Source organism: Mya arenaria, chromosome 2 (assembly GCF_026914265.1).
Source record: "Mya arenaria isolate MELC-2E11 chromosome 2, ASM2691426v1".
Lineage (NCBI taxonomy): Eukaryota > Metazoa > Mollusca > Bivalvia > Myida > Myidae > Mya > Mya arenaria.
The window spans coordinates 32,030,587-32,049,867 of NC_069123.1; the positions used below are offsets into that span (position 1 = coordinate 32,030,587).

The following is a 19,281-nucleotide window of genomic DNA, read 5'->3' on the forward strand; positions in this document are numbered from 1 at the left end:
AATCTATGATCTGAATTTTTGTCAGCAATCTTGTATCATTGGTTTGCATATATTTACAATTTATCTTTCCAAGACAAAAAATAAACAAGAGCTGTCACAGTATTTGACCAATGCCCCCGAATGTGACATTGACTAATGAACAAGGTCAGTACATGAAAAGTTAAAGATCAAACACTGACATTGTTGTATTCATGTGGATCTTGCATACGGCAATCGTATATAAAGTGTATCTTTCACCCAGAGGTAGGGACATGGGTCATGCATGCAACACATCCAACACATGTGGCAAGTTATTTTAAAATTTGTCCATACAAGAGAAAGTTACAGCCCGGACAGGACAACCTATTTTCTATGTCCTTATATGCATTATTCCATTGTGAATAAACACTAAGTGTGACCTTGACCTTAGAGGTAGGGATAAGGGTCTTGCACGCGACACATTGTCTTGATATGTCGAACACATGTGGCAAGTTATTTTAAAATATGTCCATACAAGAGAAAGTTACAGTCCGGACTCGAGTTATTTGAGCCAGACACACGGACGGACGGACAGACAGACGGTGAGATTTTAATATGCCCACCTTCGGGGGCATAAAAAGATGTTAAAATGGTCAATGTATGAGAGTGCAGCTTTAAAAGATATCCTGCCTTGCCCTTTAAAATGTTACGAGGGATTCAGTGCCCTTTATGCAAATCAAAGGATCTTGATCAGACTTAATGGGGAATGGTCCTATCTATGATGGCAGTAAAAAGCCTGAATATGTCACTGTGGCTTAAATGATTTCAATTAATTTTACTCATTGTTTTTTTTACGAATTTTCCCCGAGAGAACCCCCTGCCCTCAAAAGAGTACATGAAAGATAAGCTACTCTACACCCCAGTGTCTGTGAAGACTATGCGCAGATGGATGCAAGGAAATTATCCTTGTATTTTTTGTCAGATGTTATAATGGTATCAAACCTTTATTTTTAAGATGTATACCTCTTTTTTTTCTCTTTTTTTTCAACTGCTCAAACAGGCCCCGATTTCTTGAAACTTCTGAAGCTTAAACAGCTTAAGTAGCATATTTCAATTAGCTAAAATACATACTTAAATTGAACTTTTATGAAAGGAAAATGGTTTATTGTGATAATCATAAATTTAATTCCTATCTAAAGAATAAAAGTTCTTAAAGAAATTAATAATATGCAAATTATCTTAGCTTAATCCTGTTATAAGCAACTTAAGAAATTTTGAGAAATTGGGCCCAGGTCTCAGGACTAAGGGGGAAAATTAAGGCAGCATTTTGGACTTGCAAAGAAAAATAGTACACTAGCGGATCCAAGTTTACATATTATTTTAAAATATGGGAGAAAAAGTAAAAGCAATATAACACGACCATAATGAATCATTTTAGACTAGAAATTGTTAAAATTTGCCGTGAGAGTACCCCCAAACCCCAAGGCCATTACACTTCCAACCAAGTCAAAAGGTTAAGCCCCTAAGTTACGCCCCCTTTGAGGTCAAATCTTGGATCCACCCCTGTTGTTGGTTTTCAGGACTCCGGGAGGAGGGGTTGTTTCACCCGCATTCTTGACTAGTATTCTTTACAAAAAAATAGATAGCCCAAAAAATTAGGGATTTTTTTTTGTATTTATCTATTATTTTTTTTTGTATTTATCTATTTATTCAGATAATAAGCAGGGCTTAAAGATAATAACACAAAAAGAATGTTCAAAATTTGTTTTAGACAATAAAACAAATGACAATTATTTTACATAATAATCTAACAAACAAATTTGAGCATTCAACAGTTACAAAGAGTTTTGAACAACAAGTATAGAAATGGTAATAAACAGAGCCGAAATTCATAAAACATCTTAAGCAATTTCTTAACTTAAGTCAAATTCCTTAAATTTTCATATTGATGTTTAAGGAAGAGTTTGAGTGTTTTTAACATAAAAGTATGTCTGTTGCATAAATTTAAAGAAAATACAGCATTTTAGATATTATAAAGTAACAATATCATATGATCGGTGAGATATTTTACTTAGGAAATTGACTTAAGTCAGGAAATTACTTAAGAAGTTTTATTTACGCGGCCCCTGAACTCTGCATAAACACAAGGATATCAAAGAAATATGCTATTTATAAATAATCAACAAGATATCATTTCAACATGTACACATAATAACACTTAAGCAAATTACAAATGGAAATATAAAATTATACACAAATAAATATTAATACAACAAAGAACCTTAAATCCAAGATCAAAAATCTGAAACAAGAATGATTTGGGGAACAATTTTTAATTACACATTTTCTGAAGTTAGTCACATAATAAATTGCCAAAAAAAAGTATTAATTAACTGCAATGGCACTATGGTCTGTGATACTGGCAAGACTTTTATTAACTTTCTTTAGATCTATATTTGGGATTAATTTTATGAAAATACATGTATATGTAAGAGCAAAGCCAATTTGTCGTTCTCGGAATCTTCCATTTTAAATACAGCCCAAACTGTTGGCTCGATATCCCAGGGACCGGCCACAATACTTCAAGCCTTGCATTTAAAAAAAAAAAATCGGTCCTTTATATCAAGTTTAAGCCAACCAGGAAATCGAGCCAAGCAATATCAAGCCAACCAGTTTTGACTGTTATGTCATTTTCACTAATTTTCTAAAGTTTGCAGCATTTAAAAACAATCGTCTGCATTTGGCACAATGAACTAAAAATATAATCCTTGAAGGATTACAGGTAAAATAGCCATAATAAAACATTTTAAAGTATTAACTTTGCATAATAACAGGGTATTGTACCATGTCTGAAAGAGTTTTCCTTGTTTTTATCTTTACATCAACTCCCATTTCAGTAGAGTAACAACATGGCAGAGTTAAAAATACTCGTTCAATAACTAGCCAGCAGATAATTAACAGTGTTATTCACTTATACTACAGGCTGGTTATTGAACGTTGTCCTTGACAACATGGTATCAAACAGTCAAGTCAATCACTACCCTCATGATTGAAATAACATGGGTTGTGGGAGCAGTTACTAACTATTACATAGGATTTTGTTAGGGCAACAGCTGATAATGGGCTGAATATTCTGAACTTTGCAATAGTTAACAACATTAACTTCATCATTGTAAACTTCAAAATCACTACTGCTCTGAAAGTTGAATGGATACACTATCTGTTTGAGCTGAACTTGTTAATATTTAAATTTGTGATGACATCAACTATTCCACATATAAAAGTTAACAAGAATATTGTTAATCAAGTTGTTAACTTTAGCAAAGTTCTGAACGATCAGCCAAAAGTCAACTGTATGCTTTATAATACTTGCAGAACCATCTTAAAGCCTTTGTATGTTTAATCGTATTTGCAGAGTTTCCTTAGTATAATATCTGGAACTCAGAGACCTTTTATTAGAAAGGCTAAAATGCACACAACATTTAAATAGACAAAATCTGGCTATCTTTTAAAGTGGTTTTCAATCTTTTTGCACAATTTGTCATAATGTAAGAGGCTTAATCATTTAGTGCACGGCAATAAACAGAGAACAATTGTCTGTTTCTGAGTAAGATAGCAATCAAGATATATGCCTAAATGTTGAATGTAAAAGCTGAATTGTATGCAAACATTATAAGGAAAATGAATCCCAGTGCTCCAGTGCGAACTGGATTTGGACATAAGAGTGGGCTTAATTTCTAAACAGTGAAAAGGTTAACCATAATTTTCATTTCACTGATAAATCTTTATAAACTATAGACAAGCATACACTAATGATTTTTTATTAATAATAGGCATTTTGAATCAATATTGCAAAAATCACAGAAGATATATCACTTCAAATTGAGAATGCAGTATTCAAAACAAAAACAAAATGATATAATTGTATGTACACATATTTACTGAGTATGTTACATTAAAATACTGATCCCAGTTGAAGTAGGCTACTTGTATAAATAAACAAACATCTTTTTTAAGGAATATTTGTAATGCAATGGTCAACAAAAAACACATCATCCATTCAGATTGCCAAAACAGCTTTTCAGCATGTGAAACAAGACGGCTGATAGGCCTTTCTGGCTCTAAATGGTAAACACCAACACATCATCCAAATTGACTGCCAAAACAGAATTTCAGCATATAAAATAAGATGGCTGATAAGCCTTTCTGGCTCTCAATGGTAACACAACAACACATCATCCATTATTGACTTCAGCATATGAAATTAGAAGGCTGTTGAGCCCTTCCAGTCCGAATTCCTTGAACACTCTTAGAAGCTTATGTCAATTACTATCTTATTTCAATTAAATATATTTTTAACTTAAAATGATTAAAACAAACAGAAAATGGTAAATTACAGTTGTCTTCGACTTAATTTCCTTAAAAGTCTGAGAGCCCTTGAAATGAATATATTTCACAAATAATACCAAAACAAAAACAGTGTGCTATGGTTGATCCTGATTAATAAGGGTCTTAAGATTGTTCAAGAAATAGGGGCCTCAGGTTTTCAATGGAAAACAACGATATACAGTGGTATGTACAAGATATCACATGTTAAAGATAAAGGCACCAAGATATATATATATATATTAGTATTATACATGTATAATGAGAGACAAACCATGGTAGAGCCAGTTCTTAAAGGGGCTAGACACCAGGTGGTTAAAAATCAATACATCATTTTACATGGTTAAAATCATAAACACAACAACATGTTGCTGTGTCATATGTTTTTCCCCTTTTAAAATTTTATGAGTACAGATAAATATACCTACGTTGGGATTTATGTGGTAGACAACCCTAGTAAATTTTGAATTGGAAAAATGCGCTAAAACTGTGAAAGATGCATGTGTCGTAAGAGATGTGATACATCAGTAAATAAGATTCAATGCATTGTACACAATAATGTCAATTTGATGTTAGGTTCTGACAATTTTCTTTTTTTCTTGCAATTGTGTCATATGGTGTCAAGCCCCTTTAAAGGATGATAACTTTTGCTCATGTTCGGTATATAATAATGCAAAGAATCAAGACCAAGCGGGCGAGCCTTTATTGGTTCGGTAACATTAGGTGATTGTAATCTTACACATTTCACTCCTTATATGAACAAACATGTTTCAAATGTGTGCAAGTCAATTTGACTCCATTAGGGTAAAATATGGTTTAGGTAAGACTACAGGATCAGGTCCCAATTTCTCGAAACTTCTTAAGTCCCTTATAACAGGATTAACCTAAACTCACTATTTTTGTTGTTCTATATGCACTGTATTTACTTCTTTAAGAGTTTTTATAAATTATATAAGAAAAATCTGTATGCTAATTAGAAAAAAAAAACATTTTTCATTTATCAAAATCCATTATTAGTGTGTATTTTGGCTAATTGAAATATGCGACTTAAGCCTGTTAAGCTTAAGAAGTTTCAAGAAATTGGGGCCAGTATTCATAAGTCAATTCATACAATTCTTACAATCTTGTAATCAAATTAAAAGACATTTATAATTGTTTGTTTAACATTAAAGCATGAAATTTTATTCAAGGCTGTGAACATATATTTTTTTACATTATAAGGAAATTATTTCATATGACAAGTGCAATAGTAAAATAAGGAAAATGATTTAGTTATATATATATATATAAACCCTACACACACATCGATAGTCACTGCAGTATTTTAAACACAAGTCATAACTAATGTACTAAATATTGCTTTAATAAATTGAATGTTTACTCTAACTTATATACATAAAAATAGATTTAAACTACTATATATAATTCTTAAAACAATTACATTGCAACAGTTACTGCTCTCCAGATATAATTTGAAACATTTAATTGAATAAAAGAATCAACAATAAAACATTTTCAATAATCATTAAACCTGTTCTTTAACATATACACAAATTAAAGCACATTAACATTTTGTAAAATGCATATGTACCATGTGCGAGAGTATTTTATTAGGTGTAGACATTAACTCAAATATCGGAGTGGTTACAAGTTGAATAGGAGTAACCATTACATAACTACCCTGCGGATAAATTACAATAATATTCAATTATACCGCACACTATTTTTTTTTACTGCACACTATTTTTTTAAACTTTGTCCATGACAACATGCTTGTGTCCATGAAAAAACAGTAACGTTACACGCAAGCCTCGTGATTTAGATCATGCACACGTGCCTAAGTACTCATTAAAAGTTTTGTTATAATAATAAATTGGCACACTATGAATTTTCTTTCACTAAATTTATGTAACTCAATTCTATTCAATATGATTCTAAGCAAAATAAAACACAATGACTCTACCAAAAATGATCATTGCACGACAAGAAAAATCACAATACTGATCATTGGTTATTATGCTACAGACAATAATATTTTCTTGTATTCGTTTTTATGCTAGAAAACCCTGTCTTTCTTTTAATTTCATATCTAATAAACATAAAAAAACAATTTTTCACAATTTCCATGCAAAAACGATAATTTTTGAAAATTACTTTTTTCATGGATTTCTTCATAATTTAATACTGAATGAAAGCATAAAACAAATACTTGTAATACTAGAGATGTGAAAAGGGAACACCAGCGCTTGCCTGTTGTTTTCAGTTGAATAAGGGACATAACTCAAGAATTGCTAAGGCCAGAGTTATGGGCCTTATTATACATGAGCGTATTGTCTCTGGCAACAACGTGTTTGTACGAATATCTTGAAGGTTTATTTTTTTGTTTAAAGTATTTTTTGAAGATAACAAAAAAATCAACAAATCTCTTATTGAGGCCAGAGTTATGGGGCTTGCTTTATTGCTTTACAGGAGCGTATTGTCGACACACATTTATACCAAGTGTAGTTTGAATATCTTGAAAAGTTTCATTTTTTTTGTGTCAAGTATTTTCGGGGTGAGATATTCAAAATATCTAACAAATCTCTTATTAAGGAAAAACAAAATAAATGCAATTCTAAAATGCAACTCTCAAGGTCAAATGCACACTTATATAATAAATGGTAAAAAAACACCATAACAGTAAAATAAAAAAAAGGGATTCATTATGGTTCAGACATCGAACAATATATATAGTATGAAACGTGAATAAAATACTTGCAACGATGACAAAGCATTACCGCAAGTTCAATTAACAGGTCTATTTTTTATCAGATTTCGAAAAAAATGACATAAAATGCTATATTTTGCCGAAAGCATTTGTAATGTTTTAATTGAACATTTTTAGGCTTCTGGTACAATAATGATAATAATAATAATAACTTTATTTTAAGAAGGTAAAACATTAAAGTTGCACTCTCACAGATTGAACGTTTTGACAACTTTTCTATTTTTTGTCTTGAAACAAGCCAAATTTTTGCGGAAATCGATGAACACCAGTTATAAAAGACTACTGACAAAAATTAGATCGCAGATTTTTATATTAAAGTTCAAAAATTGATGTTTTATGCATTTTTCTTAAACCGTTAGTAACGGTTTAAGCCATAAAACATTAATTTTCAAACGGAAATAAGAAAATCTGGAATCGGATCTTTTGTCAGCAATCTTATATCATTGGTTTGCAGATATTTACGCAAAAATTTGCTCTTTCCATGACAAAAAATAAAACAGTTGTAAAAATGGTAAATGTGTGAGAGTGCAGCTTTAAGATAAAAGCATCACATTGTTTTATACAAACACATGTCTTAGTTCCCCTCCCTATCTGCAAGTTAAAGTTTGGTGTTTGTGAATCATCAAAGTCTTTAAAAAATTGTCCCTAATATAAAAGCTGTGAACGAAACCCTTTAATGTACTTTTTTATTAACACATATGAAATGGCATACTTCATTATCATACCATTATCTTCTTGACTGAGTCCAATAAGTCAAATCTTCAATGACTTATAATTCGAAAATACAATGTTTTTATTTTCATACATAATTCTAGTGTACACCTACTTCCTCGAAAAACAAATAAGATTCAAGAAATTCACATTGAACGAATTACAGTCAAATAGGGTATGCTCCTTTTGAAACAATTAATATGGAGCTGTATTGGTATTATCCCTTTTTTATGGTGTTGCTGGGAGTTTTAAACATGCCAGGAAGAGACTTAAATTGGAAATCACTCATGCCTTGACAAGCCTTTGAATGTTCAAGCCATCTAAACTTTAATAATTATCAAATCAGGCACCATTGAACTCATAGCTTAAAGACCGCTAATGTTGGAACAATATAGTGCAGTTCTCTATCGGATTTCTCAGATTTCCGTTTTTGCGATGTCACTTCCTCTCCTTGCAATGACATCATTTCCTGTTCTATTGACATCACTTCCTGTGGTGAAAAATCTACTTCCAGTTCCTTTGATGTCATGGTAACTCCCGCCTCAGACCGGGAGGAAGCAGACGTGTCATCATACTGAGGGTAAGTTGTTCTCGTTGCTTTTTTCTGAAGTGTGGGTTTCCACCTGCAAAACAAATCGGAGAAATAAATTTCATAGTTACAGTGATTCAAGGGAAGTTAAAGGAATTCTGGTCAGGTGACACTATAAAGTTTGTGTATCATGTCAAAGGGTTTGTCGTGTAAAGCAAAAAGTTGTAAAAAATACATAGAAAAAAACAACAAAACAAGTACACATTTATGGCCATGAAAGACCACAAAATAGATTGTTCCATGTCAGGTTGCAGTTGAAATAATGAACGTAAATATAAGCTGCCATAACTTGTTTCGCAATGTATTTTTGGTCATTTTTTTTATAAAAGAAATCAGTAAGCGAAACCCTTTCAAATGATACCAAATTATAGATATCAACCTTTAATATTATCGCAAATATGGCTCAATAAAATCTTATTTGTACATCAAGTACCTTAAAATACATTCAAAAAAAAAAAAAGCAGTCTTGGTTTGACTGAACTATTTATTGACTATAACAGCAATTGCATCACACAGTCAAGTACAAATTGCCGGTGGTGAAATTTCAAATTCAATATTTTATTATTTACCGCTTTATATATTTTGCGATTTCAACTTTACAAATTCATGATTTAACTTCACGTTATCTTAATTTCACAATTTAAACTTCACAATCTCATGAATTCATAATGTTATAATCATGAATTCGTGAAATTGAAATCGTGAAAATTTGAATTCGTGAAACCTTAAATTGAAATCAAGAAAATATGAAGTTCAAATCATGAAGTGGAAAATTTGTGAAATCATGAATTCGTAAGGTTGAAATAATGAATTTGTGAAAAAAGAAATAATGAAATATTGATTTTGAAATGTCACCGAAGGTCTTTCTAGTCGAGAATGCCACTAGCCGTAAACATAAATTTGTAATAAATTAAATCAATAAGCTTAGAAAGCAATATGTGACCACAGATATATAAACTTTTATTTGGCCAAGTTTCATGTTAATAGATTTAATGGTTGCTAAGTAATAGCTGATAGAAAAGTGACACATTGAGGTAATATTGACATAAAAATGCAATATAAACCTACGAGACACTAATTACAAATAAGTCTAATAATATGGACATCTCGCGGATGACAGATGTTTTCATTTTTCTCATACGATTCATGTCATTATAACTAATAATATTGAAATCATTATTATTACAATTAGAATGTACGTCATGAAAACAAGATAGCTATAAAAATGTCATATTAGCAAAGTAAAATAATATCGTAATACAGATATTTTTACTAAGAAAATGGTACGGCTTCATTTACAAACCACTATTAAATATATGTAATAATTATACTTATCTAATTAAATGTTATATACTTTTCAGCAACATCAGTACGATTTTCTTTTACAAGCAATTAGGTTTTACTAATTACAGGGTCATGGTTAATTTGAAGTTATAAGAGGCTTTGCTATCTCTCCATCAATTTTCTAGTTATTAAATACATATATATATATATATATATATATATAAGACTCATATGTATAGCCAGCCACACAAATTGGCCAAATTCCTTAAACATGGTCAAATCCCCAAAACATGGCCAATAATCTCATAAACTGTATGGCCAAATCCAATAAACATAAACAAATTCAATTAACATGGCCTAATCCCTTAAACATGGCCTAATCCCTTAAACATGGACAAATCCCATAAACATGACAAAACCCCATCATCATGGTAAATAATCCTTTAAACGTGGCCAATAATCCCATAAGCATGGCCAAATCTCAAAAACATGCAAAATCCCTTTAAAGTGATAGTCGATAATCCCAATAAAATGACCAAATCTCATAAACATGGACAAATCCCATAACATGGACAATAATCCTTCAAAAATGGCCAAATCCCATAAACATGGCCAATAATGCACCAGTCAATTGTAAACACCGCCCCCTCAGGTCTGGGGAATAGTGGGGACTTTGACTTTCAGTCAAGCCAAGCCCCGATAAAATCCCCGCCCTACAGGGTAAAACTGCTGGTAAAATCCCTGCCAAATGCCCCCTCACCCCAGGGATGCTAGGTAAGGCCCATTCCCTGCTATTATTGGTGCGAAGACAAAACCACCGCATTCGCCCAGCACTGCAACCCATTTCCCTGGCTAAATCCTGTTGCTATGGCCAACATGGCTATTTCCCTAAAACGCAGCCAATTCATCCCACAACTGTGGTTAAACATGACATCACTTATCTTAATATGACATTTTCTGATAAACAATGCTAAGTAATGCTAAGTAAGCATTATAGATTTTTCTCTCCAGTTACCATAGTAATGTTTAACAAATTTAAATACCTCAAATTTTTCAAGTTACGCAAAAGGAAGTATTGAGCTGAAGAACACGTGCAAAAGACGTATTGTGTTGACATAATCAGCTTGATAGGTTGAAAGTATAATAAGTATTTAAAAGAATTTTTGGTATTATTTACATTAAATGATTGTTATATAACATTATCAGGTGGTTGCTGCTGCAGCAAACTCCCGCCTATTCCCCCACCCACACCACCGAAAGCAAACATCCACCCCGTCCCTTCAATATAGACTGTAAATACAATGTTGACCACATATGTGGGATTGGCACACAGCTGTGGGGCTGGCCATAGATCTACATGTATCTACAGTTAGTGGAGTCTTATATAAGGATAGGCTTTTATATTATAGTAATATTAAAGATACAGATGAGATGCCAAAAGTGACTTTGTCCAATTACATGCTTTGTTTAGTTATCTTTGCATTAATTTGAGAATTAAAATCATTGAAAAACGTACACTGATTAAATAAACATTAATATATGATTATGTCTAAAATATTATCAGTTTAGTACCCAAAGGTTACACACAACTATTACCAACATTTTGTTTTTGTTTGTGTCTTGCAAGGGAAAAAACTCAGTAGAAGTTGGGAAGATTTCTACTGAGCCAAGTTTTGGGTCGATTGTCGAGATATCGATAAACAACCGTCCCTGCTTTAAAACTCTGACTTCTCCGCTGAAACTTGTTTATATAAGACTAAATATGTAACAGCCATTACAAAAAGCAAGGGACGCTGGTAAGATTGTCCTTACTACATACAATCCATTGGTTATACAGATACAACATTGAAAGCAAGGATTTTAGGAAATTTCTTGATGTTTTGACGTAGTGGAAAAGAATAGTCATTATCAATCTCATAATATTAGAACTGCCCATCAAGTAAATATGCCCTGTATTTTGTGATACTGCAATACTGTTCGAATTCTTTGGATAAAAAGGCATTATAATTAATGACTATTATTATTATATAACAAATGCCAATAAATAAATAACAATTTAAGTTTGAATTTGACCACAAAGTCATCAAAGATGGTTAAGTCTTGCTAACAAAAAACTATCGCTTCACATGGACAAAGGAGACATATTCATTCATTTTGATGTGGAGTAATGGTTTGATCCCCTACCCCCTGTGTATAAAAGACTTCATTATATGCGTAACAAGTAATATAATTCACCATTTCAAGAGGCTATTTACAAAATAATGACAATATTTAAGTATCTGCGTACCATGTTTATCCCCCTTGAAAACCCAAGTACAATTAAAAGTCCAGTTAGGTACCACATACCCAAAAGGGGTAATAACCAGGGCTTCTAAAACTTTGGAACCTCAATCGGTCCGGACCCGGCGACAATCTACGCGATGTCGCAATTCCTAAGAGGGTTCTAGAGCCGCGTAGCCGATTCAGATAGTCATTGATACAAGCTTAATTCAAATGAGATTCTCATCGAGTTCTGCGGCGTTTCTAAAAAGAACGACTGCGATCGTAAATAACTGTGGCTGTCGAAAAGCGGTCAGACGACAAAAAGTGAAACAGTATTATGATTAATTGCTTAATGCATCTTCAATGGGTCAACATTCAACTGATACTCTTGCAAAATAATATATATGTAGATTTATATTCGGGGCTTCAAGCTATTAAAGTGTGATATCGACAACGATTTTTTCATTAATGCGAATTAAAATGACGTAAGCGGCGCACTCAGCTTCCAGACTATGTAGTTAATCAAGCGTGTCGCTGTTAATATCCTATATATAACTAGTTTCGGATTAACAATGACATATGCACATTTAAAAGAACAATTTAAATTTAACAGTTTGGTAATCAACAAACGGATAAATCGTGTAATGATCGACGACGACATAGCATATTCATATTGCCATGTGAAAATATGGACCGATTTTATCACTTAATCAGGATAGCTGCAAGCACACAATTAACAGATAGTTTGTTTAATTGTGTCTTCTATGACCTACCAATACACGTGATAGCGTCTGCTAATTAACAGATAGGCTATAGAGTGATCAGTGTAGCGGAAAAAACAGCTGGGCGCATTAGTCACATGGTAACTAAGACACTTTTATGACCTATTGGAGGTAGTTTTGAATGTGTGAATGACCCATGAATATTTGTGTATTACAATTTTTGCAACTTTTACTGGCCTAGTCATTTTGGACCGAAATCATAAAAAAAAATGACAAAATTTAGGACCGATTTTTTTTACACTTTTTGAAACTGAAATCGGTCTGGCTTGGTCAAAATCGGTCCAGACCGGCAAATTGCCGGTTTTTAGAAGCCCTGGTAATAACAGTCTCAGTAATGTCATAACAGAAATGATACCCCTGGGCAATTTGCTGTAAAAATCTTGATCACATGAAAAATTAATGAGTTGAAATCATTATATGTTAAATACAAAATATATCTGTCAACCACCGTGTAATGGATATGGACCCCGCTGCCGACAGAATATTGAATCCTTTTGTTTTCAAATTCTGATTTTCATTATCATTATAGTTCGTCATCATTAGTTATAACAAATTTAACCGTATCTGTTTTATATTCCAATACAAAAAAGCAGCTTAAATGATGCAAACATATTCATCAGATTCAAGCTAGAATAACAAATTATATTTCAACAGTGTCTGTGAAAATCATGAATGATTAATTTAACATTTTCTAGATAATTTGAATTTTAAAAAAAATGATCTGAGATCATATAACAATGTGATTCATACATTTCATTGAAAATATATTATTTTTTCTTTATTTATCTATTTCATGATTTGATATTTCATATTCTGCAGGTTCTAATCATCCTGATTTGTTTACTAGACATGAATCAACAGTGTATGTATGCCACTGATAAATAACATCAAAAAAGCCTCCGCAGAAGTCAAAGTTTTGCTTCCCATGAAGACTTTGAACAAAGAATTAACTTTACTTTTTCTTCACCATTTCAAATGAAACAGTGCAGTATACGCTGCTAAAACAGCCGCCCTTTCAGCCTTTTACCAGAGCTTGATTGAGAGTTAAGATTCTTAAAACACGTTGACAAACCTTTTCACAAAACCGTCGCCTGATGGAGCACTGTCAAAACATTATTTTGAAAACAGGTTTGTCCATGTTTTTCAGGAAACTAATCACCTAATAAAACTTTGGTAATAAAATGAAGGTAGGGCTCTTTTGCCCTTTGTTTAATTTAAAATGGTGAAGGAAAAATAATAGTTATCTTTGTTCTAGTCTTTATTTGAAACATCATTGCCATCCTACGTAGCATTTGTGACGTAATTTATCACATGGAATACACACACTGATAAAAGAGATCAGCAGAAAAAATTAATAAAAGTGCTGTAAAATTTTAAAGAAATAACCCACAAATCTGTGTCTGTCATGTGCCGAAACATCAAAACAGCAAATTTGACAATAAGTGAATAAATTAAGATTCAAAGAAAAACCTTGAGCAAAATAACTTACACTTGATAAAAGCTGACCGTCTTTAAAGAGATGAATACAAGAATAGTATTAGCATCAATACTCAATACCCAGATGCATACATAACGTGGTGCTATACTCACAGACGGACATACGTACGAACAATGAAGGGTATACTTACTGTAACAAAACCATGAAATTTTTGGAGAATGGGTAAAATGCGGGACTAGGGAGAATTAAAGGACAATTACGGTAAATATTTAGTTAACATTGCACAAAAATAGGTGAATTGCAAAAGGAATAAGAGGTTGTACATACATGTATATAATAAAAAACACGGACGAGCAGTATTGGCTAAGTTTTGGCAAATATTATATCATAATTGTGGTTGACACAAAAATGTAGAATTATTTAAGAATTGATCGCCTTTATTCTTGCGTGTATGCTGTATGAACGCAGTAGGGCACGCAAGTAATTGACTAACGAGCACTCGCTCATTTGCTTTCTTGCCCTTCTGCATTCATACAGCATAGAGCAAGAAAAAAGGCGATCAATACTTATATTTTTTCATTTTAAATCATTATCCATAATGATTAAAAATTAACAGTATCTTCTGCAATTGAGTATTTCCTCTTAAAGACATTTAATGAACAATTAAAATTTGTATGGAAGAATAGCTGATTTTTGTAACGTCATATATCATTGGTTAAATAAAGTTGCACTAATCCAATCAGAGCGCAATATTGAAATAAACAATGACATCAAAACTCCTTGCATGTTATACAATATGAACGTCACATTTTTATCCATAAAAAAGAACTTGACAAATGTTCACATTAGACCAAACACCTTGTTGTTCTGAAAAATGACATAGGTTCTACATTAACTGCTGAGATATTCTCCATTTTTTTAACACCTCCGATCATCTTGCCCACCCAACTTCTCCTCAACAAGAAAATGTTTTCATTGAACCAATCAAATACGTTAATAAAATGTCAAATGAAAGCAAACATCGATAGAAGCGTCTGTATCAATTAGACCAATGAGAACATTTTATCAATCAAGTAAAAGTTAAAGTTTATTTTTGGTCTTCATAACAATTAAGTTGGCAGACCTTCACAGCCGTGCGCCAACTTAATTTTTAAGAACACTAAAAATAAATGCTACCTTGCTTAGTGTTTAGCGTGAAATGCCTCTATTCTAGCCAGCGCAAATGCCTGAGCTTCTTAATAACCCATTTCTAAATAAGAACAATTACCGACTAAGGTGATCGCAGAGGCATGACATTAAACACTATGCAGTGTATGACTGAGCTTCGGTTTATAAACATTGCACATTTCACATAATAAATATTGATAGATGCAAGCATAATGTTCCCACTTCTGTGTCCATCACAATATAGTCTAACAATACTGTGTTTAAGTGTGAACATTAGATAGATGAACATGATTATTTCTAAGCCCTCATCTCTGCCAATATCACTGTAACATAAATCATTTATTGACTTGTCATAAACATATTTTGAAAGTTATTGTGATCCTGTCAACTTATTCCAAGCAATTAGAGGCTGCATCAGCCATCAAGCTATAGTTAACATTGTCATTGCCCTGTATAAACAATGTATTACCACAGCATCAAAAAACTAAATAACAAATATCTGCTCTATTGACAGCTGGGGTGGTATTCAATATTCAACTTAATTTAATCTTAGGGTCATACATGTACATCATTGACTCCATTCACCGTATAGGTCGTTATTTATATCGAGCAATCAGATTAGCTACATCGTTCTTAGATTCATTTAAGACCGATATTGATTACCACCCCTGGGATGGTATTCAATATGCAACTCCAGTTAATCTTACGGTCATACATCATTGACTTCATTCATTCTATTGGTCAGTTATTAATAACAAGTAATCCGATTAGCTACATCATTCTTAGATTCAGTTCAGACCAATATTGAATACCACCCCAGATCGGGTTTTGCAACGAAGTTCAAGGTCAAATTCATTGCAATGTTAAGGAACAGTGACAAGAAATTCTATATATTTGTGATCTACGTTAGGCCACACCAAGTTGATCATTTGTTCTACAGATTTTTCCAGAAAAAAAGAAGCAAGCGATTCAAAGGCAAATCTCAGAGGCAGGTGAAAGCAAAAAGCCCCCAAAAAAATGTATATTTCAAAACAAATATATCATACAATTATGCCAAGAAATGCTTTTTAATTGCAAAAAAAGGTTCTTAGTTATAAATGATTGTATTACATGAACAAGACGCCAAATAATTGCGGCAACACATTAAAGCCGGATTTTTTATTTGACGATGCAATTTTGCAAACCTAGGATTTGAGCTAGTGACCTAGTATTTTTAACCAAAAAGACCCATATTTATACTTATCGGAGATATTGTTCATACAAATAACCTGATCAACAGAAACTATTCCATTTGTGTGAGGAAAAATGAACATTTTATAAATACATCAGCTATTCCAATAAGATCTGTCCCAGAGACCTAGTTTTTGACCCGAGATGACACACTATATCATAAAAGATTTCATGTATACAAATATTTTTAAAGTTAGCAATTGAATTTAGTTGTTGACTGATATTGATAGGTTTGGTAAGCACAGAATTTTTTTATGACATCGGGAAAATATTTCCTAAGATTTGACCTAGTGACCTAGTTTTTGATCTGAGGTGACCCATATTCACAAACGTTTAAGACAACATGTAGACAAATATTCTGACCAAGTTTCATAAAGGTTTGACAAAAATTAATGAATTTTTATGACTGGAATTCTTTCTCTTAAGATTTGACCTTGTGACCTATATTTTGACCGGGGATGACCCATATTAAAGAACTTTCAGGATAATATGCAGACAAATATTCTGACCAAGTAACATAAAGATTTGACAAAAATTGTTGAATTTATGACGTTCAAAGATTTTTCTAAGAGTTGACTTAGTGACCTAGAATTTGACCCAGGATGACCTATAAAAAATAAGCAAGATAATATGCAGACAAATATTCTGACCAAGTTTCATCAAGATATGAAAAAAAATGTTGAATTTATGACGTGGAAATATTTTTCCTAAGTGACCTAGTGACCTAGATTTTGACCCGGGATGATCCATATGAAAAAAATATGCAAGATATAATAAAGACAAGCATTCTGACCATGTTTCATCAAGATTTGATAAAAATTGTTGAATTTATTACCGTGAAATATTTCTTCTAAAGATTTGAACTAGTGACCTAGTTTTTGACCAGAGATGACCCATATTCATATATATTCAAGATAATATGCCGACAAATAGTCTGACCAAGTTTGATAATCATTGGATAAAAACTCTTGATTTTATTACATAAAATGAAAACTTTAACACAGAATTGTTAACGCTCGCCCGCCCGTCTGCTCTTTATTGAAACATTGTCCGGAGCTTTTCCAAATATTGGGTCAGGTCTAAATTTGAACCACTTTAATCCCATGATAAAATTGTTGTTTCTTTGACGTGAAGATGGAAATGTTATTAACACAGAGAATTTTTTTTTTTAATGGCACTCCATAATGGATTGAATCTTGGGGCAATATAATTGAAGCAGTATCAAACAAATCTCCAAATGTTGCACCGGGCATAATATTAAGTGCAATTGGTGGATAAACAGACAGACCAACAACAGACCACTTTAATACTAATTGATCAGTGATTTTTTTTTCAAATTTTATTTTACTGCCTGTGCCTTTTCAATTTAGAAAATCAGTGCAATAAGACCAAAAAATGAGAAAATTAAATCCGTCAAATGACTGATAAAAGGTTTAATTTTCTGCCTCCACTGATGTTATTATACACTATAATTATGTGTGTATACAGACTATTTTTAAAACATTTACAAGCTTATCCTCCTTATTCATCTGCTTATAACACTTATGAGTATATGAGTACTGAGAAGTGCATTTGAAAATTTAAAAAAAAAACTCACGAAAACATGTTTTAAGTGGTTGTTACTCGTGTGTCCGTGTATTTGAAGATATGTTTGCACTCAAAATCATTATCATAAAGTTATGATTTAACACTCAATTTAAAGTACCAAACATTGAATAACTTAAAGTACACTTAAATAATTATTTTCGTGGACGCTGTGAAACTGCTGTTGTTTACTGAAGACTATAATCAATTGAATATGACACTTAATATTTTCACATAAAACATCTATTTTACATTACGAAAACTGAAAGTAAACGGAAAATTAATAACGGAAAAAAATAAAAATGGTTCATCCTGCAAAATATTCCCGACAAAAAAAACTGTAAACAAATATCAGCTGTTTGTGGTTACCCAAACTGATTTTTGAGGACACAGCGGCAGATATTCTCTGAAATTTTGCTCGCGAAGATTGCATAGCATGGAAATACCTTCAATAAAAATGTGAAGTCTACTTTGCAGATTTATGTTCTAGGTAAAAGAAATTCCGGAAATAGGGAAAAATTTGGAAGCTTACAAAAGAAATTCTACGCAGCCAATAAATATGTGGGGACACAATTTAAAAAAAAAATATATATTTTTTATTTTTTTATTTTTATAAAGTGCGGCAAATCCGACAAACAAATGATCAACTTGTTGTGGTTTAAGAAAGCCAGCTGTCACGAAATTAACCCATCCTATTTTCTGGACATCAAGTTTGGTGAGAACTGGTTGTACATTATTACAGTTATTTACAGAGCAGACACTGTAAATACAGTTTTTGTCAATTCTAGGGTCATAACATGCCCATTCACATTCTGACCAAATATGGTAATGATTGGACAAAGGCTTTTGATGTTATTGATCGGAAAAGACCGATTTTTAGGTAATTTCAATAATTAAAGGGCGATAACTTTCGAGTGACTCATGCAATATGGCTTCTTATCAAACTTGCCCGAGATATTACGCCCATACACAATTCTCACCAAATTTGGTGATTATTGGACAAAGGCTTCTAAAGTTATTGATAGGAAAACATAATGGACGCCGCCCACCCGCCTGTACACCTCAGGTGAAACTATTATTGTTCTGTTCTATGAAAACTGATGCATAAAAACTGCTCTGCATT

At 32.3% G+C, this 19,281-nt stretch overlaps 1 protein-coding gene across 5 annotated transcripts in view; it reads right to left on the bottom strand.

Moving 5' to 3' along the window:
• Nucleotides 1-1,707: 1,707 nt before the first annotated feature.
• The window catches only part of LOC128208849 (cyclin-dependent kinase-like 2), a 67,610-nt gene continuing 50,036 nt past the window's right edge, over nucleotides 1,708-19,281 (bottom strand). For 3 of the 5 annotated variants that reach the window (XM_052912529.1, XM_052912512.1, XM_052912492.1), the window contains one exon: nucleotides 11,318-11,436. In XM_052912529.1, the coding sequence (XP_052768489.1) occupies nucleotides 11,332-11,436 (105 nt within the window). In that variant the 3' untranslated portion in view covers nucleotides 11,318-11,331. Of the gene's footprint in view, nucleotides 8,446-11,317; nucleotides 11,437-19,281 lie in introns of those variants that run through there. The other 2 variants (XM_052912521.1, XM_052912502.1) reach the window with 1 other exon arrangement.